General features: G+C 50.6%; 5 protein-coding genes across 5 annotated transcripts; 2 read left to right on the top strand and 3 right to left on the bottom strand.

Annotated features, from left to right (window-relative positions):
• Window positions 1–1,515: 1,515 nt before the first annotated feature.
• On the bottom strand, window positions 1,516–2,697 carry N7457_004164 (Ulp1 protease family protein; the record flags this gene model as incomplete). Its single annotated transcript, XM_057175209.1, has 6 exons — window positions 1,516–1,570; window positions 1,647–2,198; window positions 2,270–2,289; window positions 2,350–2,399; window positions 2,549–2,576; window positions 2,641–2,697. 6 exons carry the CDS (start codon window positions 2,695–2,697, stop codon window positions 1,516–1,518), a joined length of 762 nt encoding a protein of 253 aa, XP_057032256.1.
• Window positions 2,698–4,074: 1,377 nt separating this feature from the next.
• On the bottom strand, window positions 4,075–9,820 carry N7457_004163 (putative Rho guanyl nucleotide exchange factor; the record flags this gene model as incomplete). Its single annotated transcript, XM_057175208.1, has 2 exons — window positions 4,075–5,232; window positions 5,288–9,820. 2 exons carry the CDS (start codon window positions 9,818–9,820, stop codon window positions 4,075–4,077), a joined length of 5,691 nt encoding a protein of 1,896 aa, XP_057032255.1.
• A 1,319-nt stretch (window positions 9,821–11,139) lies between these two features.
• Window positions 11,140–15,116, top strand: N7457_004162 (telomerase reverse transcriptase; the record flags this gene model as incomplete). Its single annotated transcript, XM_057175207.1, has 6 exons — window positions 11,140–11,577; window positions 11,635–11,938; window positions 11,996–12,235; window positions 12,293–12,657; window positions 12,711–13,151; window positions 13,212–15,116. The coding sequence occupies 6 exons, from the start codon at window positions 11,140–11,142 to the stop codon at window positions 15,114–15,116; spliced, it is 3,693 nt and encodes a 1,230-aa protein (XP_057032254.1).
• Window positions 15,117–15,762: 646 nt separating this feature from the next.
• N7457_004161 (putative TBC domain protein) lies at window positions 15,763–18,371 on the top strand (the record flags this gene model as incomplete). Its single annotated transcript, XM_057175206.1, has 3 exons — window positions 15,763–15,773; window positions 16,147–17,240; window positions 17,293–18,371. 3 exons carry the CDS (start codon window positions 15,763–15,765, stop codon window positions 18,369–18,371), a joined length of 2,184 nt encoding a protein of 727 aa, XP_057032253.1.
• Window positions 18,372–19,307: 936 nt separating this feature from the next.
• Window positions 19,308–22,580, bottom strand: N7457_004160 (cation-translocating P-type ATPase; the record flags this gene model as incomplete). Its single annotated transcript, XM_057175205.1, has 1 exon — window positions 19,308–22,580. One exon carries the CDS (start codon window positions 22,578–22,580, stop codon window positions 19,308–19,310), a length of 3,273 nt encoding a protein of 1,090 aa, XP_057032252.1.
• Window positions 22,581–23,665: the final 1,085 nt, after the last annotated feature.

Below are 23,665 nucleotides of genomic sequence, written 5' to 3'. Positions count from 1 at the left end.
TGGAGCTGCCGATACCGCTGAGGTCATGATTCTCAGGAGTTGAGATGGCCCACTATGAATGCTCTGAACCCTCGTCTTGCTCATGCCAACACACAATGATGTTGTGGTGGCATAGGCCCAAATGGAGCAGCGGATCCCCCGACCCGAATGGGCCAACAGCCGAAGATTACGGCATTGACATCAAAACGCTGGGTCGCATTTTATAGCCATAGTATACACGTTTGAATCATTGAGCCACCCTTCGAATCTAGAGAATGTAGAGTATGCACATATTCAAGTGACAATTGCGGGCGCTCCGGGGAAACAATAGTGACTGCAGGTAGCCTCAGTATGGCTGGGCGAACAGGAAGCCCTGTTTTCCCCTGTAGAGTCTATAGTAGGAGGGGGAAAGTATGAGAATAGCTAAGCAAAGAAGCATGTGGAAAACTTGATTCCGGTGGCAGAAACATGTCCAGCTGAGATGCTTAACCAAGAAAGAGTATATATCAAATCGTAATTGCCTGGGAGAGAATGGGTTGACTAAGGCCCTATAAGTAACATAGTAACGAAGCTCTAAGTGCCCCCAGGGTGGGTAGTGTAGCGGGGAATTCCCTCATCTCTCTATTTATCCTGGGTGGCGTGTATAACATTATATATAAAACAAGTTGACTTCCACGCGCGTTCTCTTTTTTGAATCTAATGTTTATTGGTTCAATCCCAGCCTTGATCAGTCTAATTTGATTTACCTTTTTGATCCTATAGCGGTTGTTTGTGCTATATAATCTATGACTAAGTTAAGATGTTTGCCTGTAAACAAAGAGTATACTAAGAGGTTAGATCATACTTATCCAAGAGAGAATCCACGGGTTAGCCAATGCCCCAGGCCCTATAAGTAATATAGTAACGAAGCTCCAAGTGCCCCCAGGGTGGGTAGTGTAGCGGGGAATTCCCTCATCTCTCTATTTATCCTGGGTGGCGTGTATAACATTATATATAAAACAAGTTGACTTCCACGCGCGTTCTCTTTTTTGAATCCGATATTTATTCGTTCAATCCCAGCAGCCCTGGTCAGTTTAATTTCATTTATCTTTTTTAATGTACCCAGGGGATGGTGCGCCTGGCACGATTATATAGCTTATTCCTCCTATGTGGTTTGGCTTATCAGTCATGCCATATTCGACACGATACTGACCTATAACAGCCTCACCTATCAATGGACACTCCTATAGAATGGTTCAATGTTGGTCGAAATACTGAACTCTCCCAACAAGTAAATGTTGAGTTTATAAGAATCATAGCTTGCATAGGTTGTAAGACATCCTCGTCAAATCTCACTATGTATATAGACAAGAAGTACATCAACAAATCATCAAACAGTTCATAGTACGCATTCAAGTAAAATGCAGCGCTTGTAAGTACACGATCGTCAATATAATGTTCACACAAGTTATGTTTTTAGGGGATTTCATTTTTGCAAGCGTGTCACTGAGCGTGAAGGAAAAGGACATGAGCCCAATAAACGATAAGTAACATGACTCAATCAACGCGCGGAGGACTCCTCGATTTCTTCCCCATGGGACTGGCGCTCGTTCTAAATTCCAACATTAGCTTCAGGTTGCTGTTGCCCTTACTGCACTATGCAGTCGGGCCAATTGGAGGCTACATACGATCGTCGGCGCTCGCCTTCTTTTCGGAACCCTTCGATAATCTTGGCTATTTCTTTGCGGGAAGCATTGGCGTCAATGTTGCGACCTCCGAGACTCATACTTACCTTCTCATGCGCGCTGGCCATCAACAGCCGCTTCATGAGCAAGTGTCGCATGTTCATGCATACGAATACGCCGCAGTCGCTGCCGCCGTCTTGCTGGGGTGAATCGTTCAAATGGAGGAATCTAATGGGGATGTTTAGGAGGTATCCAAACTTGCGGGTCACCGTATCTGCTTCCCAGACGTTTCCTTGGTATAGCGAGTCATAATGAAATGCGATGCGATCGACCACAGAAATCAATAAAAGGGACCAATGCGTGCCTCCTTCTGCTTGGGTGACATTGCGACAGTCGTTGATGGGGAGGAAGACATGGGTAGCTCGACTAAAGTCTGGAAGCGCTTCACGCAGGGTGCGCGGGTCGGGCGTTTGAAGGATCATGAAGGACATGCTGGGGCGGAGAAGGATGATATTGGAAGATTTGTATTGTGTGAGGAACTCATGCTCGAGATATCTAGAGCAAGTTGGGAATCAGTGCCATATTCGGTGCTGTAGAGTGTATCGGACTCGATGTCAGGGACTTACTCCTCCCAAAATGAGATGATCTATGATGGATTAGCTCAGATGTCTCAGCCAAGAGGATTGTCTAGCCATTCAAAACCCACATTATCTGTGAGCCAGTCGTCCTTGAGGGTTTGCATATCCTCTCTTGTCACTACAAATTCGTTAGATATCTGGATCCTTTCATCGCTTCGGGAATTGGTTCCATACATCGGACGTCGTAATCTATGAGCATCCAAGGACTACCTGTAAGTATATCGTCCGCATATCACTGTATTACGACGTTCTGTTCCAGGCACTCACAGCTCAAAAAGGCATCATCTGGGTTTAACTACTCAAGTCAGTACTCGAAATTGCCAATATCAACTCCCGATATCGAATCTGATTGGTCTCACCCTATCGCCGAACCGCCCGCGCACCTTGCGCAATTTGTTAAGCCCGCCATCCAGCATGTTGGCGATATGAGGTATGCGTCGGTACTGATCGTAAGATCAAGAATAGACCGCTAGAATGTAAATGTCGCAAATGATGTGGCAGGAAACCTATGTACTGCGCCACAGTCGATCGCGCGCAATAAGTGAGAGGAGATGAGGGCCGAGCCAGACCCCACAAAACGCGGTTGATAAACGGGGTAGCGCTCGTCGTGCAGAACTTGGTGCAGAATTCAAGTTCGGAAGCCCTGTGCTAGGAATAAATGGGATAAAATACCGACATGCAGTGGCGAGTAAAGCTGGAGGCGAGAGACACCTTGGCAATGTTCCAAATAATGCCACTTGAACGAGTGTACCCCGTTTTTGCGCTGCCGGGAGTGGGACCGGTCGGGATCTCGGGATTGAGCGGCGCTTCGGAGGGGGAGGCCGTTAGCTTGTGGGTGGCGGAGAAGGGAGGCTGAAGATGGTATCAGAGGACCAGGATATTGACTGGTAGTTTCAATTGCGCTTTATGGGAAATGGTTGGCCGGGGAGGAGGTTAAGAGTATAAGGAAGTGACCGTGCAGGGTTGAAGATCACCCGAGTTGGTTACGGTCGACCGAGGCTGTGGGACACGGCCTTTGGGATGATACAATACTTGACGTAGTCAAAATGAAGTGACCTGGCAAATGCAGAATATTTGCAGAATACAAAATAAAACACGAATCTTCAAATGAACTGGACTCAGGCACTCCGGGTGGGATTGATCGGGCTGCGTCACATGTAGAAGTCACATGATGCTTCCCATCCCGGGGCAGACGAGGTTGGCCTCGGTCATTATGCTGGTGATGAGAAGTATTGGAAGATACGATATGCGTCGACTACAGATGATACTAGCCATGCACCTTCTTCGGTAGCAAATTTCAAGAATTGGATTCGTAAGAGGGGTATCTAAAAGTACATCCCAGAGCTCTAGCATACGAAGAGCTTCAGACCACGTGCTGAGATGGTTCGAAAAGAACCGAGCAACTGGGATAGAACGAGGAACGCTGGGGAATTGAGACGGGGCAGTTGAAAAGCACCTGACATGACAGGGAACGAAAAGATCACGACCATGGGCAATCAGCATGAAATAGCGCCGAACAAAGCAAAAGCAGAGAATGCCGACCAAAGCAACAAAGATAACAGCAAACAGTGAGGTACCTCGTTACTTTTGTCTTGCCCTGGTCTCTCCGGGGTATTATTTTTGAAAATATGAAGACAAGATCGGAAATAGATAGCGAAAAAGAAAAACCGAACATGACCCTGTAATATCTTGTAGTTAGTATTGAAACCGTTTGTTTTGTCTTTTTCTCATATTCATTTTTAAAAAAGAACTCGCGGCCGATGTATCAAGAATATGACGCGAGAGCGGTTGGTTCAACTGGCAAGCCGGACAACATGCCGGTTCCAGATCCATCCCACTGTTCCTGTGGCATCGTCCTGATTGCGAGCAAGCCAGAGCTCGCCCTTCTCGCCGACAATATCAAAGACATCGCCGCTCCCGTAGGTGAGGTAGGGATACCCGCCCTCGGTGCGAGTCTCAATGTTGAAGTCGCAAACGCTGGCGGCACAAAACAAGGTTGCAGGACCCGTGGGAGGGACGTTGCGTTCAGCAGGCGCGGGTACAGCAGCATCACCTGGGGTATCCGACATGGGCATGGCAGACGAGAAAAACCCGGAGTATCGGTCAGCAGGGGAGCCTGGCGGATTGCTCGAGTGAGAGGAGCTGGTGATAATGTCTGTGAGGAAGGGCGTATCCAGGCTGAGCCTCGGCAGGCTTGGGAAAGGCTCGATATCACTTGTTCTTGGATGCGCAGGGGAGTTGGTGACTTGTTGAAGCAAGTGATTGGAATTGTCGGACACGTTCCGGCCCGATAGAACAGAATCAGCGCGGTAACGGCTGCTGCGGCTGGAGTGACATTCCATCTGGGGGGATTGGAATGACTGGCTGCCAACACTGAAATCACGAGAAACATTCGGTGAATCCTCGGTCATGGATCCAGGTCGAGCATGTGAACTGCTGACCGTGGAGGGTCGGCGAGGCGACATGGGATTGTGATCACGCTCACTGGGCGAAAGAGGGACCAGATTCAGCGACTGGGCCATTAGAGCCCCGTTGCAAGAGCTCAGCTCCCCCATTCGTGCCTCCATCAAGATGTGGTCACTACTGAACTCGTCGATGAGCCTTTCGAGGTCGCTGGGGAACATTTCCACATGGACCCCAATCTTTTTCTGCAAAATACTGTACCACACAGTTTGGATTTCGATGAAGTTCTTCAGACACGCTTCCATCAGTTTAGAGGTCAACGCATAGAGTTTAGGCAATTCATCCTTCAAAGTATCGTTCAAAGCCAAGAACTGCTCGCCCTGTTCAGTGGTCTTTTTATCGGGTTTATCGCCACGGTCCTTAATAGCTTTATAGCGTGCATATTCCGGGAGTCGCTTGTCACGCTTGCGCATGACTCGCTGGGGTGAGTTATAAAGACCGAGTAGCTCAACCATTGGATCGATGACTGTTTTGCGGACGACAGCAAGCTACATTCAAGGTTAGAATTTTGTTCAAACCATAGACCCAGGAGGCACGACTTACATGTTCCGGAAGAGCAGTCGTCACAAGTTCTTGAACTGTCATCTTGAACCGATGCCACTTGCTTTCCAACTGTGGATAGGGGGAGGGGGACATGCCGATGATTTCTTCAATCGAATCAGCATACTCGTTGAACTGGTTCACGTAGAGTTGAACATCCCGGGAGTAACTCTCAGCATCACGCATAACTACTTGCAACTGGAAGTAGCCATCCCCAAGTTTCTGCGCCAGAGAATCATAGGTTTTGTCTTCGAACAGGTCAGAGAGTCCAACCTGCTGTCTGAACTTCTCCGTGCGACGACCAAAGGCTTTAGATAGACCGGCACGCACATCCGACTGGTTGCGCTTTCGACCAACAGCTTGACCAACAAGGTCTGCCCGTTTCTTTAACTCGTTGATACGATGGGAAACATTGGTGACTTCCTCGAGTGCACTAGCAATCGACTCTCTGTCCGGGTGATCGTTTGGTGTGGACTCCAACAGGTCGCGGAGAATGAGAGGATACTTCAAGATTCTCTGCACCGGTTTAACGAGCAAGGAGTCCAAATCCCAGGCAGTTGTGAGATCGTGAGCACATTTCCGACATTCGCTCAGCCAAATGCCTACATTCGGAATGCGCTGCAGGGCCTGGAGCTTCTTGTTTGCAGCATCGTGGTTTTTCAAATAATCAGTGTACACCTTTTCCATCTGTGTCATATATGTGACAAACACCCGGCCAACAGAAGTAGCACGATCTTTTTCAAGCTCCGACAATCCCTCACGCTCGGACACTTCATCGGTCCCCAAAGCCGTGGATTCGGCAGGTTGGTTGTTGCGGCTGCGTTTGCTAGTCCACCGTTGAGACATTGGAATAACATAAATGCTTTTGGCTGCTTGCTTGAGATGATACAAGAAGGTGTCGGAGAAGTTCGCGACTTGATCCGAATTGGCAAAAAGGACTTTGACATCATCAGGATCCAACAACGCATGCGAGGTGCTTTTGTAGATATCCTCAATAACCATCATATCATGACCGAAAGTATGTTCAGTATCAACTAATTCTTTGATGATGTGCCGCCGCTTCTTGAGGCGTCTTTGCTCCGGAGAAGGTGACTTGTTCGGCTCAGCAGGCATGGTTTGCTCCGTGGACGGGACAAGTGATGTGGCTGAAGATCCAGCGGCTTCGGGAGATTGACCAGGTTCCAGATGTAGGAACGAAGAGTCCTCGCTGCTATCCGCACTGTGTCTCGCAACTCGAGAACCAGACTGCATGGCGGGGTTTGATTCAGCTTGGCCCAGTCGCTTGAGTGGACCTTCGACGGAAATCTCGACAATGGTTGAGTCCGTTGTTGAAGGCTGAAAGAGAGTTGATGAGAATGAATAATGTGAAAAGGGATCAAATAGCTGGCTGTTGGTTTGGAGATCGACAGATACCCCGAGGCCATTGTTTGTACTGGCAACGCCGGCGTCTCTATTTGTCGAAGCTAGACGAGGTGTAAGCACTCCTTCAGTGCGCATGCCATCGGTTTCGGTGTTCGGAGTAATGGCATCATCTTCAGCAGCAATCTGCATCCAGTCCATGATAGAGGGCGATGCATGTTCCCAATCATCGCGCCCTATCAAACTAGCCGTGTGAGAGTGTCGATCTGAGATGCTGAAGTCCTGGTACCCCGGGACGAGCACTGGATCGTCCGTCAGAGTATCAGGTTGCGCATCTGGATGCACATCAGATGGATGAGACCGAGGCTCACGGAGGGCCTGGTGCTCTGAGACAAGGCTGTAGTTCCTGCCTCGCGTCAACTCCTCCAGGTAGAGCTGGGTGACACGTTTCGAATCCCATCTACCCATCCTCGCCAAGCTTGGAGGAGTAGAGAAGGCATCTATCCGGTAATGGTCAGATGCCTGAAGTGTGTTCGGTCCCATTACACCATGATCCTGAATCGGAGCGGAGGATTCATCATCCGCCATTGAAGCTGGTCTTGTTGAAACCGCCGAACAACTTTCAGTCGGGGGTCCCATTTCATGGTCTTGAAGAACAATGTCATCCCCGCTCTCATCACATTGCTCATCACAGGTAGAATGTTGATTTTGTACAGAGGACCATGATCCAATGCTCCAACGGTTGTGAGGGTTAGCACTGTTTGGAGCCTGATGCACTGATGTGTGACGACGCTCTTTAATATTAGTTCTATCAGACGAAGTGTAGTAGTTCGTACCCCCAAGCATAATCCGAATGGACTCTCTCCCATCATTTTCCGAAAGACTGCAATCAGGTTCATCACATGAGTCATCGCTCGGACTAGACTCTCGAATTTGCATGATTTGACTCAAAAGAGTCCGATGAGAGATACCGGGATTGCGCTGGAGCAGCCCAGGCTGCGGCTCTGGATCAAAGGTGGTGACATGGGTGTCATCGGAATTTGTTGTGGCGCTTGACTGTGGCCGGCCGTCATTGCTAGGCTGTGCTTCGTCCGCAGTCCTTGAAATCACTTCCTGTGGAAGACCAAGGGTGGGGGAGTCCATTGTTGTGTGTGGTGCTGCCATATCCGACGTCAAGAGGGCAGTGTTGAGATGCAGCCTCGGAACAGCATGGACACCGTTTTCCTTGCACTCAACGGGCCCGGTAGGCTCTTTGACCATGGTAGCCATCTCATCGGATAACGTCGTGTTGGTCACAGCCGGATTTGGCGTGACTGTAGGTTCATCTGCTGATTGCTTGGAATCTTCGTGCGTCTTCTGGTCTTGCTCCAAATCAGAACGTCCAAACTGGGCATCGGATGATTCGTCCGGCTTTTTATCATTCTTGGGGTTTTGAACAATTGGTTTGGCCGCGTGTCGGTTGATTTGTTGTTGGATGTGTCTACGACGAGCATCAAAATCAACATTGCCCAATTCAGGCAATTTGCGCTGAGGGCGAGATCGCGAATCGCTATATTCGGGGTGCTTCTGTAAATTCAAAATTCTATCTCCAACTTTGGAGCGTGGGGAGACTGCCGCACCATGTGAAACCGCTGGTCGGGGTCGTGAACTGCGTAATGTATGGGATTTTTGGGGCGGCGGTTCAGCGATATAGGCCTGGAGTCGGCGACTGGATTCAGATAATTGATTGCGGGATCGCCCAGTTGTTTGATCCCGTCTACCACGCGAGTTTGTCGCAAACGAGGCCGCATCATCCGCTAGCATGCGGGGAGGACTTTGTCTGGGCGACGGAATAGGAAGGCGACTACTGCCCCTAGGTGGCGAAGCGATGGCAGCAGATCGGCTGCTGAACGTGGGATGGGAGGACGGGGATAAGCTTTCGGGACCGGAAGCAGTGATAAGACGGTGTGAGAAGACAGGAATGCGCGACTTGGAATTTGGACTATCCGGGGGCGAGCCATGGCCGGGTTTAGTCCGCTGCAAGGGCGCAGGTACTGCCATTTCAGGATCCCACGGATCTGCAAGGGGGTTCCTGGTTTTGTCCAAATCGCTTTGCACTCTGCGATGGCTGCCGGTGTTGTTTATTCCAACATGAACTGCCTCCAGAGAAGTTGTGTGTCCGAGATACCATGCAGTTGGGGTAAGTGGCGATTTCGAGTATTGATCCTGTTGCTCAAGGAAGGCTGGGTTCGGACTTGGGATACTTCCATCCGAACCGCGGCGTTGCAGACGCGATAAGGGCCTGTTGTTGACTTGTGTGTCTATTGACAACAGTTCGCTGAACAACGGTCGGCGAGGATTCGATTGGGAAATTCGTTGGAATAAAGGCGGCGGAACAGCACCGTTTGTGTCCAGAGGCGGGCCAAATGTATGGGCCACTGGCGAAGAGGGGGTCGAATCAACCGGAGCTCGAGGATAGCTGGTGATCGCCTCCGGTAGAGAATCGCGATACTCACGATGCCGTGGCAAAGCACGATTCCGCTCACCGTCCACACTTCCAGAAGGGCTCACTGCCCTCGAGGTTGAACGAGAAACGGTGGGTAGAGGAAGGACCTGGTCCGAGGTTTTGTTGAATTTATTGACAAGATCTTTGAACGACGGCTGTCGTGCTCTTGGATTCGAGGGTAATGAGGCTAGAGTGGTAGGGGGACCTCCTAACGTTGGAGAATCTGAGGTCGAACGATACGGTTGACGTCTGGTGCGCGATGGCTCCAGCATATTTGTTGGCAGGGGTGACACTTTGTCACTGATAGAAGGATAGTCGGCCGCAGCCATGCCTGTTCTTACATCGCCGAACCCCTCTGTTACATTGGACACAGTCCCTGACAGGGCCCCACGCTGGCGATAATAGTCAGCAGGGTCTGGGGACTCCCGTCCTCTACGATCTTCCAATTGATCGCCCGACAGATGATTCGTCGAAGTGGAGGTATTATGGGGTCGAATGAAGCCCGACGGCAGTGGAGAATACGTGGACGGTGATGGTGCCTGGGGGGAAAGAGAAACGGTCGGCGAGTCAGCTAACGAAGTGGTAGTGTGATGATGGACAGATTGGTCAAATATTGGAGCCGACACTTGTCGCCCAAACGGAGGCGGCCCGCAATACCGGACATCAAAACCCTGCTCGCCACCGCCAGACATCTTGCATGCTTCAGGCCGACAGGTCGACGTGGACTGGTCGCGGCCTTTCGGTTCTGGGCGGGTTAAACTGGTGCGTTGTTCCGGGATGGTCGCCCAACGGGAATGTCGCAGGTGAGTCGACTCAGGCCACAAAGCAATCCTCTTGGGTGGCGCACACCCATTCAGCATTCATATTTGAGACACTCGCAACCCTCCACAAATTTCAAGGGGAAGTGTCCGCCTTCGAACCCAAATAAAAAGATTGTTCGAATGAGGTTCGGATCGGGGGAGTCGGAGAAGGGTGGAATCGACGATCGGCCAGTTGCCGAGATAGATTGGAGATGGCACGAATGGAAGGACCGAGGCTGGAATTCACGCTTCGTCTACCAACGATGGACGCTGATAGGTGATGCCCTGGTACGGAGTAGTTGAGGGGGGGGGGGTTTGAAAGCGAGTCCTGGCGGTGGGCCGGTTTGTTAGCTTCCCCTCCGGGCCAATCCGTTTTGACTAACCTACGCTAGTGATAATGAGGAGTTGAAGTGCAGCGTCGATCTATTTTCTGAACATGTCCGGATGAATTGGAATATTCGAGAAAGGATGAATGGAGCAGAGATGGGATACTAATAAGCCACGATCGTCAAAGTGAAACTGAAGAAATGAGATCGAGGGAAAGGTGGATTTCTTTGTGTAGGATGGGGGACATTGGTAGGGTAGGGCAGAGCTACCGGAGATTGGAGGTGTCTGCCGATGTGTGTACCTATGTACATGTAATTTCCTGGGTACGGAGTACATTGTGTGTGGAGGTACTCCGTAGTACGTAGGTATACATGTATATTTCTTGTACGGAGTATCCTGAGCGGCAATGGCCTAGAAGATCGATCGGTATCATTCGTCATCGGGTACTGCATAGTACCTATACCTGCAGGTAGACGCTCTCTCTTCTCCAGGAACAAGAGTCCCCTGAGACCCGTGACGCAGTGGAGACGCAATGGCCCTTTCTAGACCGCCCGTTCCATGGTTCACTTGTTGAATTGCCATGATTGGCTCACGTGAATCTGGTATATCGACTGGTACTCCGTACTCTCGTTGGTAAAGTACGAAGGACTTCGCTGTACGGGGTACTCCGTGCTGCAGCCTCGATGGTCTTGATTTGACGTGTACAAAGTGCAATCCTACAGAGCGTGTAGACAGGTACCGCATGTGAACATGCCAGCACTCCAATATCCGACCCTCTTTTTCCCGGGACCTCAGACGCGTCACGCGTTGAAAACTAGTCGCCTTTGGCACTGGAGTAAATCAAATCTACAGTGACTGGTCCAAACATAATCTGAATGCCCAGTATGGGAAAAAAGCGCAAAAGACCCTTCAAGGATCGTGGTCCCACGCCCTCGTCTCACACGGGTATCACCACATCTCCCCGCCGTTTCAGAAACCCCCATGCTCCAATTTCCCTGGGAAAGAACACAAGCCATCCCGTTATCTCCCTGTACTACCGACATGTGGTACCCCTGCGGGAGTACCTGCTCCAGCAACTCCCTGCGACATCGAAGTCGCGTCGGCGCCGCATCCTGGCACTTGAACCGCGTGCAGATCAAGACCCTGATACACAATCTCAAACACTGGCGGAACTGCTCGACTCCACCTTGGTGGGTGTACTGAAGGAATCTTCTCCAGTCCTCAATTCAGAGCGGCAACGGGAATATCTGTCTTATAATTCGTCTCCATCACGATCTATTCTTACCTGCACCGACACGGGGCCGACCTGCCCACAGTCTGAGGCGCGTTAATGGCGGCCAAATCAAATTTAAGTACCAGTCGGCTGACTTCTGTCCTAGGTGGTTGATTTCGTGATATGGAAACTCTTCAATCATAACAGTGGCCCTTATGGGAAACCCCAGCATCTGCTTACGCATGGCTTTCAACGCCCAGTCATGGGGCAGAATGCCCAAGAGACTGCCATCCCCGGCGTCATGTCTCAATTTCCCAACCAGAATGTTGAAACGTTAAAACAGGGCGCATGGGCAGAGATCCTTGATTTGCTGGGTAGTAATGGCGAGGATATCATGATGCAACTCCTCTTCGATTGCGGTATCTTTGCCGCGATGGACGCTCGAAGGGGTATCTACTACCAACTCAGTGGTATGTCTTTTTGATCAGGGCTTGGGAAGAAACCCGCGATTGCTGATATCTTTCTAGGTCTGCCGCTCTCGGTTCTTGAGCCTCTGAGCGCTGCCTCAGTGGTGACCAATGGGTTTGCTGTCGCAGGAGAAAACACAATCCCTCCCACTGGCCAAAAATTTCCCAAAGGGAATGCGTGCAAGCGGAAGTCCGAGAAGAAACTCCGAACCCCAAACGAGATTGTCTTTCTACGGCGGCGAATGCTCTATGGTCGAGCCGAGTCCAAAAAGAAAGTCCCGTCTGGATTAGGTCAAACACGTATGTGCTTCACGTTCGTCTATTGAATTTTTGGGCCGATGCTAATTTACACTCGAGATGTTCTTAATCGCTTCTCATCGCTTGATTCGACGGCGCAACTGGTCCATGTGATGAAGTACATTTTCCCCCGACAGTTTGGCTTGCTGAATGTGTTTATGCCGGACTCGGAGGACCGCAATAGTACTGATGAATGGAAGGGCTTCATGTTCCGTGAGAACGAGATATCTTTGTTGGAGGACAAGGTACAAGGACAGCGCTCTCAGCCCCAGAATAAACCTGCAGATGCAGATTGTGGCGGCCAAAGAAATATCAAGGTACCTAAGAGACTTCGTGGAAATACCACAGAGCTTGTTCGGAAGCTGCGGAACCGCAATGCACAATGTCCCTACGGAGAGTTGCTGCGATACTATTGTCCAACCGAAGTGAGACATTTCTTTGTTCACATTGACTTGATTGTATAGCTGACCTTGAACAGCAGACGGGACCCAGCAGACTTGGTGCATTCGCTACCTCCACGCCTGATGCTAAAAACAGCGAGCCTTTCTCTTCCCTGCAGACAAGTTTCGTCACACAGGTGAGAATCAATCCATCGTCAAGCGATAGTTCGGCGCAAGCTGCATGTGATGCTTCGATATGGCAGCCTTCCACGGGCATGGGTGTAGCCTGTGGGACAGATTCCAGGCAACCGCCAGCCATTCGACCTGCTCCATCCAGTCTAACTGATCATGCTACTCCGGCCTCTTCGGTGTCGGCATTTTGTCGAACGGTGATCCAGAAATTAATCCCCCGACAGTTTTTTGGTGTCGGCCCGGATGGCATCTCGAACTTTAGGCTTATTCTCAGACACGTTGACCGATTTATAAAATTGCGTCGGTTCGAGAGTCTAAGTCTGCATCAAGTGTGCAAGAGTATCAAGGTTTGTGGTTATTTCAGAATGATCGTCTGAGACAAAACGCCATACTGATCCACATGCTAGATAACAAGCATTCCTTGGCTAGAGCCACCACAGGTCCAGACTTCACGATCCGAGACAAGATCGAAGATTTCTCTGTCTGACTTGCACAAACGGACGGAAATACTTCATGAGTTCATCTTTTGGATTTTCGATGCAATCCTCATTCCTCTCATACGCTCCAATTTCTATGTGACCGAATCTCAAACGCACCGAAATCGCCTTTTCTATTTTCGCCATGATGTGTGGAAGCAATTGATCCAGCAACCCTTTGGGGAGTTGAAAGCATGTATGTTCGAAGAGCTTGAGCCAGAGCGTGCTGAACGTGTGCTGGCACGACGTTCCCTTGGCTTTGGTTCCCTTCGTTTGCTCCCCAAATCTGCTGGCATCCGGCCCATTCTGAATCTTCGCAAACGAGTTGTGAAGGAAACATCGTGGGGAAAGGGGCGCACGTTCCTCGCCCCCAGTATCAATTCAAGTATCACGCCTATCTTCAGCATGTTGACTTACGAGCGCCAGCAAGCTCCCTCCAAGCTGGGCTCCTCAATGCTATCCGTTGGAGATATACATGGGCGATTGAAGGCGTACAAAGAGAAATTGTCTAATCGACTTTCGAATTCTCAGCTTGGCAAACCCAAGCTCCCGCCGATGAACTTCGTGAAACTTGACATAAAGGCTTGCTTCGATACTATTCCACAGAAGAAGTTGCTCAAACTTATTGCAGAGCTGGTCTCTGAAGAGAGCTACCATATCTCAAAGCATATTGAATTCCAACCACCGGTTTCCACTATCAAGCAAGGCAAACCCATACGAAAATACAGGGCCCGTGCTGCACCCGCAATGAGACAGCAACATCTGCCTGATTTCATTAATGATGGACCACCAGGGCGGAAGGCCAACACCGTTTTCGTTGACTCTATAGGCCAAAAAGAGCATAACGCTGATAGTCTCTTAGACCTGCTTGATGAACATGTCCGCAACAACCTCGTGAAGATAGGCAAGAAGTATTTCCGCCAACGCAACGGTATTCCTCAGGGCTCCGTTCTCTCCAGCATCCTTTGCAATTTTTTCTACGCTGAGCTAGAACGAGAGGCACTGGGTTTCATCAACCCTGAGACCTCTCTACTCATGCGACTCGTGGACGACTTCCTCCTCATTACACCAAACGCGGACACGGCTATGCAGTTCCTAGAGGTAATGATCCGGGGCCAGCCATCGTACGGTGTGCAAGTCAATCCAGGCAAAAGCATGGCGAATTTCAGCGCCTCGGTTGGCGGGGTTCTGCTCCCTCGCCTAGAAGGTTCCCCATTGTTTCCGTATTGCGGCAGTCTCATCGATACGCATACATTGGAAATTCACCGCGACAAAGAACGCATTCTCGAGGGCGGCGAGTCAGCTGCTGCCACACTCTCTGACACATTGACTGTCGACGCTACCCGTCTACCAGGTCGCACTCTTCAGCGGAAAGTACTGAGTGCATTCCGCCTGCAGCTACATCCAATGTACATCGATGATGGGCACAACTCGCGCGCCGTTGTGCTATCCAATCTCTACTCCAGCTTCATCACTTCTGCCATGAAGATGTACCACTACATGAAGTCGCTTCGGGGCCGTGCACATCCGGGCCCTGCCATCATAAAGAAGACTATCCAAGATCTCATTAAACAGACAGCCGGCACTATCCAAGCTCGGCGTGTGGATAAGTCGGAATCTGCATTGTCGTGTTTCGGCCAGCGGTCCCATGTGCAGTATCTAGCTTCGGCGGCATTTCGGTTTGTTTTGAAGCGCAAGCAAACGCGGTATGCGGCGGTGTTGCGCTGGCTAGACTCCCTAGCCAAAGATGCTCGACCCACATCGGATTCCGAGGCGTTAAGGATGACGCAGGTGGTGAAGAAGGGAAATGCCATGTTTGAGGAATGGCGATTTTAAGCTACGACGTTAGAGTGGTGTATCACGACTTGTGCCAAGCAGCAGACAATCAGTGCACGGGGTACGGAGTACGGAGTAATTGTAAGATGGATTGAGCCTAACTTGTATCATCATCCAATGAAATAGATTCCAGACTGTGCCACTTCTATTCAAGACCGCGGATCGTCCAGCATTGGGCACAAATCTGGCTGGGGCAATCGTCTCAAAAAGACCGTGATTCAGGGGTATAGCGTGTAGATCCAAAAGCACAACAGATACTCTCATTTAAACAGCGTGCTCAGGGACTTTTAACTACGGTGTACCAGGCTGTGCAGGTCTATCCCTTCCTCATGAGGATCGATTTCCTTGATCTCCAGAAATGTGGTAAAATACTTGAGTGGTACTTCTCTATCACCGCTTCTGCACTAGTGGCACAAGGTATCGCCGAGGTACCCCCCTGTTCTCGGCCAGACCGAGTGCGGCACAACTGCCTGAGGCTCCGCTTGCAGACAGCATCACGGTTTCTCTTTTCACTTTCTTCTGGATTCTTGTGTGTCTTCATGTCGTCTTCGTCTCTCGTTTGAATCTTTCACTTCTTCTCTCTACTTTCCCACATTCATTTCCCACTCTTATTTTGTTTTCATACTCCAAACGCCCCTGGCCCCAAATGGTCATCCCGTAATATCGACTTCTCCTGATCCCTCTTTACAACAACACCTGATCTGGATTTCATCAGGCTGCGGCTGAGCCTGCAATTCCTTTCTACCTTAATTGGCTTCTATTGGAGTGTTCTTATCTCGTGATCCATATCTCTTTTATTCGCAAATCGCGATCGTCGCGCCAGTCTTCGACCCTTCCGGCCATCCCGTCGATTTTCTCCCCGTGTTTTTGTCTGATAGATTAACTTTGTGGGGGATCCATACATCTGAATAATTGCACGATATCATGACCACCGTTTGCCCGACACCCAATTCTCCCCCGAGCTCTCCGGGTCCAAATCCTCAAAATCCTCCTCTTTCCATTCCTCCTCCCACCTGGACGGCCCGGACAGTATCTTCACCGACATCTCGAACTTCGAAGACATTGGCTTGGAAGATGACGCTGAGATCTCTTATGCCGATCCACCAGGCTCCTATGGCCGCGCTGGAGTAATGGCACGGTCGCCTGCCGCTCGATTGTCAAGCAAAGCCCCTGCGGCCTCGACCCGTGAGCTAACCGCTGCTCCCAAATCCCGCAAGCGGAGCCCTCTACCTCCGATACAAAACGGGGCTGCCAGAATTCCTCAGTCCGCAGGATCCCTCACGGCCAGAACTGGCAATCGCAGAGATTCCGGGGTCACATTGCAGTCGCCCGGTTTGGCACCATCTCAACCCCGCCGCTCACGGTCTGTCTCGCCGTTAAGGCCGACATCCAGCCGCTCCGCCTCGAACACGAGCTTAGCTCTGTCTCCGCTATCCGCACGAGTGCCTATTCAGAAACAGACCTGGCAGCCGAATCGCAAGTCTCTTAAAGACCTGGAGGCAGAGTATCATGACTCGGACGATGAGCTGCCAGATGACGCGAGCTTATGGAACATTCCTATCTCTCCGCGTCCAGTTCAGGATCGGGCCCCATCACGGCCCGCCAGTCCGAATGGTCGCAGCCCGGGGCGACGGCCACTGCCTATCCAGCACAGCATACCGGACGATGGGAAGTCAGCACCGCCCGAAAACACGGCCAAGGCCTCTCGCATGAAGCGCATACAGCGATCGAGCTCCGCAGGACCGGAGCGCGGGCAGATTTCGCCACGCAATCCCCGCACGTACTCGTATAATAGTTTCTTATCCGACTTGTCTGAGGAGGCAAAGATCATCACCGAAGCTCTGGAGCTGCATGCTGATGACAAAGATCGCAAGTACGAGGAGAATGTTCAAACCGGTACTGTGCGAAAGTCCAGCGAGGACTCATATCGAGCATCTCGCGAGGCTGTCGTTTTGCCGCCTATACAGAAATCCAATATCATGATCGATCCATTGCCAATCAGCAAGGAGAAAGAGAAGGTGCTGACACGCACACGCCCAAGCTGGCTTCCACCCAAAGATCAAAAAGAGGAGAGGAAACATCTGAAGCAGTACCAGCAAATGATGGCTCAATCCCGAGAAACCGGTATGTATGAAATATTCTTAAAGCTTCACCAGCCCCCTAATTGGTATTCTAGAGAAACGCAAAGCTGCTAGGGATGCAAATGCGCAGTGTGAAAAGGACAACACCCGAGTAACATTGCAGAACATCTGGGATGAATACGTCTGTCCGCATTGGGACCGGGCTCTCCGCGAGCCTCGAATTCGCGAGCTATGGTGGCGTGGAATTCCGCCTCGTAACCGCGGTGCCATTTGGAAACGAGCTATTGGCAACGAACTAGGATTAACCGATGAGACCTTCACCAAAGCGCTGCGCCGTGCCAAGGATCTTCAAGGCAAAAAGGATGCAGAAAACGATAACAACAAACGACTACAGGACTGCTTTGAGGCAATCGAAGCAGATGTGTCCAAGGCTTTCCCGGACCTGAACCTCTTCCAAGCAGGTGGTCCACTACGGGATACCCTTATCGACGTCCTGCAAGCATACTGCATGTACCGCAGTGACGTAGGCTACATCCATGGCTTGCACACCATCGCCGCTCTCCTCGTCCTCCAATTTCCTACCCCCGCTTCCGCCTTCCTCGCCATGGCCAACGCACTCAACCGCCCCTTGCCTGTTGCATTCCTCACCTGGGACCGCGGCGCCATGGCCCGCTCTTACACACTGGCATCGGATACCCTGCGTTACAAGTTCCCCCGTCTACACACCCATCTTGTTGAAACCTTCCAACTCTCTGAAGCAGAGATCTGGGAGCCTATCTTCCGTTCACTCCTGACCAACGGTCTGGACCTCGAGCGCATCTCCCGCGTTTGGGACTGCTGGGTCTTCGAAGGCGACCGTGTCATGATCCGCTCCGCCGTCGCCATCCTAGGCTGTCTCCAGACACAGTTGTTCTCCTTCCAACAGAACGATGAACAGTCCCGTCTTGTCGTGCGCGATATCATAGGCTGGGGTCCCCGCCATATCGGAGCCAACACTCAAAAGCCCAAAGACCGACACAGCGCCCCTGCCGCTGCCGGCTTTGGCGGTGGGCAAATTGAGAATCCCGGTGTTGCTGATTACTGGATTCTCACTGCTGCAGGTGACGAGGATGGATTTATGAATGCCGTTCGAGAAGCCGGAAAGGTGCGCCAACAGCCTCCAGCCACTTCTTGAATACGGCAGCTGTGTCATGTCTATCAGACTCGATGTCTCCTGGGTTATGTCTTGCGTAAACAGTTCTCTTCCGGCGCTTGCCTCTCATCCTGCTTCTACCCTGTTTTCTCTTTTTCCATACCCCAAAGACACATGATCCCTCATCAATCTTGATATCCACTCGCTATCCCAGAGAAAAAGCACAGACACGACCCGATTTTGCTTACCGTGCAGTCTGCTCTTTTATGCTGTATACACACCCGTCATTCACTGAACAGCCGTTCTCTCTATATCTTGAACCGCATGAAGACCATTCCCTTTTTTTTTCTTTTTTACACTTGTACCTTTCTTCCCACCGAGTACCCAAATATTCTTAGCTCACTGATTGGTCTCTGTGCCCTTTTTTCTTCCGAATTGTTTCTTTCTGCTACTTCATGTATTTTTAGCCACCCTGACTTTCAAGCCCTGATGCATCGCTTTCTGTTTCATCATTGGGTACTTAGTCTTCCAAGCCAAATCCAGGTCTTTTAGCAATCTTTGATATTGGATTACATCCAACAGAGTGTAAACAAGCCCTGGCATTACAATGGATAAGCTATCAAATATCTACGAGAATGAATACATCGAAGAAAAAAGAAGAAAATGGAAAAGATTTCTTAGGAGCTATGCTGATGAAATTCCAGCGTCACAGTCTCAAAGGACCATCTTTTCCCTCTATCTTCTGCTCTAGCCACAAGAGAAAACCAGCATAATCATATGTCTGTCAAATATTGCACACGAAGATATCAAAACCCCCAACCCACCCATCCCAGTTAAAACCCTCAAAAGGAAAGAAGAAACCTCATCATTCTTTAAAGTAAGTTGACGCCTCTAACCATAGAAAGGGTACGACATATCGTATATGATCATTCTGGCTTAGGAAATCATTCAAGGTCATGTCTCTGTTTCTTTTTGCTTCTACCACGAAGCCCAAGCCACAGGTCCCTTGGGGAACATGCGGACCAGGACCTTACGCAACTCATCCATACAGAGGATACCCATTGCGAGACCGATAGGGATACACCAGAACTCGATGGGGACGCTAGCGGTGCTGAACAAGTTCTGGATACCGGGGACTTCGGTAACGAAGATAGCGATAATCAGTGAAATGAGCATGGAAAGCGGAAGCCATGGATTGCGACGGGCAGGACGGATCGGATCGGCCTGGAGGAGGGACATGCGCTTGCTGCGGACGGATAGGACGTTGCCCCATTGCATGATAACCAGGGCCACGAAGTAGACGCACTGGCCCACGTTGGTGAAATTGGTTAGCTCATCCTTGGTATAGCCATGGAAACCTTCATCGAAGCTCTCGAAGGCGAAGATGAGCTCGTTGAAGGTAATTCCGGCGTGGCGGTGCATGTACAGGAAGAACATGGCGTGAGCGCTGAGGGTTTCCATCACACCCACGAATAGGTATGCCTGGCCATAGATGCGGAGGTTGATGAGATGGTCCTTGGTTGGGCGACGTGGGGGTAGGCTGAGGAGATCGAACTCCTCTTTCTCCATGATCAAAGAGAGAGAGACGAATAGATCGGTGAAGACACACACGATGATCATGAGGAACACGCTGAGGGGTGCAGGGCAGCCGAAGAAAACGTTCATTAGAACGGGCCAGATCTCGGACCAACTACCAGCTGGTAGTAGGTAGGCAATAACCTTCTGCAGGTTTTGGAAGACCAATCGGCCAAGGCGAATGGCCTCAATGATAGAATCGAATCGGTCCAAGAGGACCAGATCGGCCGCCTCGATAGCCACGTCGCTGCCAGATCCAACTGCAACGCCTACGTCTGCTGCGCGCAGTGCTGGGGCATCGTTGACACCGTCGCCGGTCACGGCTACCACATAGCCGCGAGCTTGCAGCTCTGTCACAATCCGAAGTTTCTGTTCCGGGGTAGTACGAGCAAAGACAATCTCATCATAGCTGCACACTCTGTCCCAGTTTTCCGAAGTGAGTGATGACAAGTTAGGACCTTCAAGAAGCAGGCTGTGTCGTGATTTGGGGACTTCGACGTCCATAGACTTTTCCAGTTTATCCTTTAGATCTTCAGCGGTGTCCGGCTCAGCTTTTCCGTCAAAGATTCCAATCTCGCGAGCAATGGCAGCCGCAGTCAATCCAAAATCGCCAGTCACCATGAAGAAGCGAATGCCAGCCCTGCGACAAGCTGCAACAGTCGAGGCCGTCTCCGTGCGTGGGGGATCAACAATACCGAAGATACCGAGAACTGTGAGATCCTGCACACCATGTTCGATCATCTCGTCGCTGAATTCGTTGGAGCCAGGAGCAGAACGAGGGATGTAACGGCGCTGACAGATGACAATTACCCGCTCTGCACGCCGTGACAGTTTAACTTGGAAGTCTGAAAATCTCTCTCGAGCCTCGGTATCGAGTGGGCGAACCGCATTATGAACTGCAGACCAGTAGGTCGCACAACGATCCAACAGGACATCTGGTGCTCCCTTGACGTAAATGATGAACTCTTTGGTAGATTTAGGGTCACGGTGCAAGGTAAGCATCCATTTGTTCTTCGAGTTGAAGGGAACCTGATGCACACGTTCGTATTCAGCCAAGAGCGTAGGAGATGTGAGTCCAACACTTTCGCCAAATCTCAAAACTGCTGCGTCGGTAGCATTGCCGTTGACAGCACGTTCATGGATGGGCAGGCTCAGCGTGGTCGGGTCGAATGTTGCATCATTGCATAAGACAGATGCCCGCAGCATATCACACAGGCCTTCAGGAAGCTCAACCTTTCCGAGCGCTCCAGACATCAGATCCTCGAGGCTATATTCCCGATCTACCATTCCAAGAGACTTGACAAACATGCGGTTCTGGGTAAGAGTACCAGTCTTGTCGGAGCAGAGCACATTGACACATCCCAGAGTCTCGACGGTGGAAAGACCCTTAGGCAAGATGTTCGTCTTCTTCATTCGTTGAGCGATCATCATGAGGGTCAATGCGACGGCAACAGGCACACCTTCGGGAATGAAGGCAACGATACACCCCATGACATTGTTCAACATGGCAACAACACTCATATAGGAAGGATGGTCCTTGTGCAGCCAGCCCAGCCAGGTGAAAAGGATCAGCAAGGCCAAACAGACTGTCAGAACTACAATGATGGTGACGAAGCGGTTGATCTCACGTTGGATCAAGGTTGGCTTTTGCTTAACGCCAGCTGTCATGGACGCGATGCGGCCCATCACGGAGCAAGAGCCTGTCAGAACGACGACCCCAATGGCATTACCATTGGTGACAACGGTCCCCATGAGGGCAATGTTCCGAGTCTCCAGGAAGTTGGAATCAGTGTGGTCGATGGTGCCTTCAATCTCATCGGACTCGCCAGTCAGAATGGCACGGTCGAAGCGAACATCGCCAGAGCTGGAGAGAAGGCGCATATCGGCTGGGACTTTGTTTCCCATGCCAATATGAACAACATCACCAGCGACCAGCTCAGTGGCAGGGAGACGAATCAGTTTCTCGTCGCGCATCACCATTGCTTCTGCGGGTAGGAGGTTCAGGATCGAGTTCATGACACGCTTCGTGGACCAATCTTGGAAAGCCGAGAAGCTAGCTTGCAAAACAATGACGATGAGAATGAGAACAGCCATGGCAAGATTCTGAGGAGAGGGTGGATCGCTGAGTGGCTTCCAGCAGATGAAGAAGATGACAACACCAACCCAAAGAACAGAGCAGAAACCACCAAAGACGTAGAAAAAGATCTTCTTGATATAGTTCTCCCGATGATGGGCAATGACATTCTTGCCATCCCGCTCCAGACGTGTGGCTGCCGCAGATGAGCTTAGCCCAGTACGTCGATCGACGTTGAACTCCTGGCACAGCTTCTCGGGGGCAATGATGTGAAAATCCAAGCTCTCAAAGTAGTCTTGGTGTGGCTGCTTGTCCTTGTGTGCGACATTGTGAATATCTTCTTTAGGTGCGGTTTGGGATTCCGATATCTGGATGGACAGGGTTCGGAACTCGATGGGGATCTCAGCGGCTCCGTGGAGGCTGGTCCTGGTGCTGTCCCGGCTCAGCGAACGGGTCCGAGTGACCGGAATTGGCTGGTAGATGGACCGAGCACCATCTGGGGAAGAGGACTCCTCGAAGGTGATCCGTGTAGAGCGTCCAGTGCGTTCATCATCACCCTTCGACTCGATGTCGATGTTGGTCTTGCCGTTGTCGGAGTCCATGATGACGGTCTTGGATGAGGACAAGAAGGTAAGAGGCAGAATGGGAAGACCAACAGCCACTCACAGGCAACACAACGAGATTGATGAGCGAAAGAGACAAATAATGGGGAATAAAGAGGGTAGGTAGGTGCACCCCTCCTTTATGTAGGCTTCCAGGCTTCCAAACCCAAACAAGGTCATCTCAGCTAGTGATGAATTGGGAAGGTAATCTCCAACTGCAGGAAATGCTCCTCGTGTGACGCTGCCACGCGATTCCACGAGGAACCGGTCGATTCAGGGACCCGATGAGGGAATAAAGCCAGGAATGGGAGGGCATAGCCGCTATCGTGCCTACACACATGATGTAGACAGGGTATAGTGTACCGGTAAGCACTACACATTAGCTAGGAAACTAAGAGTATCAGGTACGACAAACCTTGAGTTTACTGTGGATCTCCCCATCCATGGATCCAGGTTATGACCCATTGCCATGGTCATCGCGTTCAGCTCAGAATACATATACACCTGCAAACGTAATATTACCTAGTAGAGGCTCCCACCGCCAATCATAAGTGGCTGATATAGATCTGTGACAGTACAGAACACCAACTCTACCCTAACTTCCCCTGTCGAGCAGACAATTCCTTGCCATTCACCGGCTAACCATGGAGATTAATGTGTTTGTTTAAATTCTTTAAGCAATCTAAACAAATGCCGCAGATCTGTTAAATTGTTAAATGTCAATATTGAAGGTAAAGTGGTATCTTGTCACAGCCACAAAAGTACAGTGTGAATCCCCAGTGAGGGATTTTTCCGGGCCACAGACCGGCTCTCGCTTGATGCCGAACTACTCAATTCAGACCTATTCTCACCACAGCTTCCGCATTAGATCCCTTTTTTTCTTTCTCCCACAATTAAAATGTGGTAAGAGCGCTTCTGACAGGTCAATTAGAAAAATCCAATACTTCACTCAGGCTATCGGACGACCTGACATGGTCGTGAGCAATTTGTCTTATCCAATCGCCAAACGTCCAAGCCACATACCAGCCACGAGGGAATTATTGACACGAATCCGATCCAGGAGTATGATCGATCTGATGCAATCT

The sequence above is a fragment of the Penicillium paradoxum genome (genome assembly GCF_028828445.1).
Source record: "Penicillium paradoxum strain IBT 22861 chromosome Unknown utg000004l_segment0_segment0, whole genome shotgun sequence".
NCBI lineage: Eukaryota > Fungi > Ascomycota > Eurotiomycetes > Eurotiales > Aspergillaceae > Penicillium > Penicillium paradoxum.
This window is presented reverse-complemented; position numbering and strand designations above follow the sequence as displayed.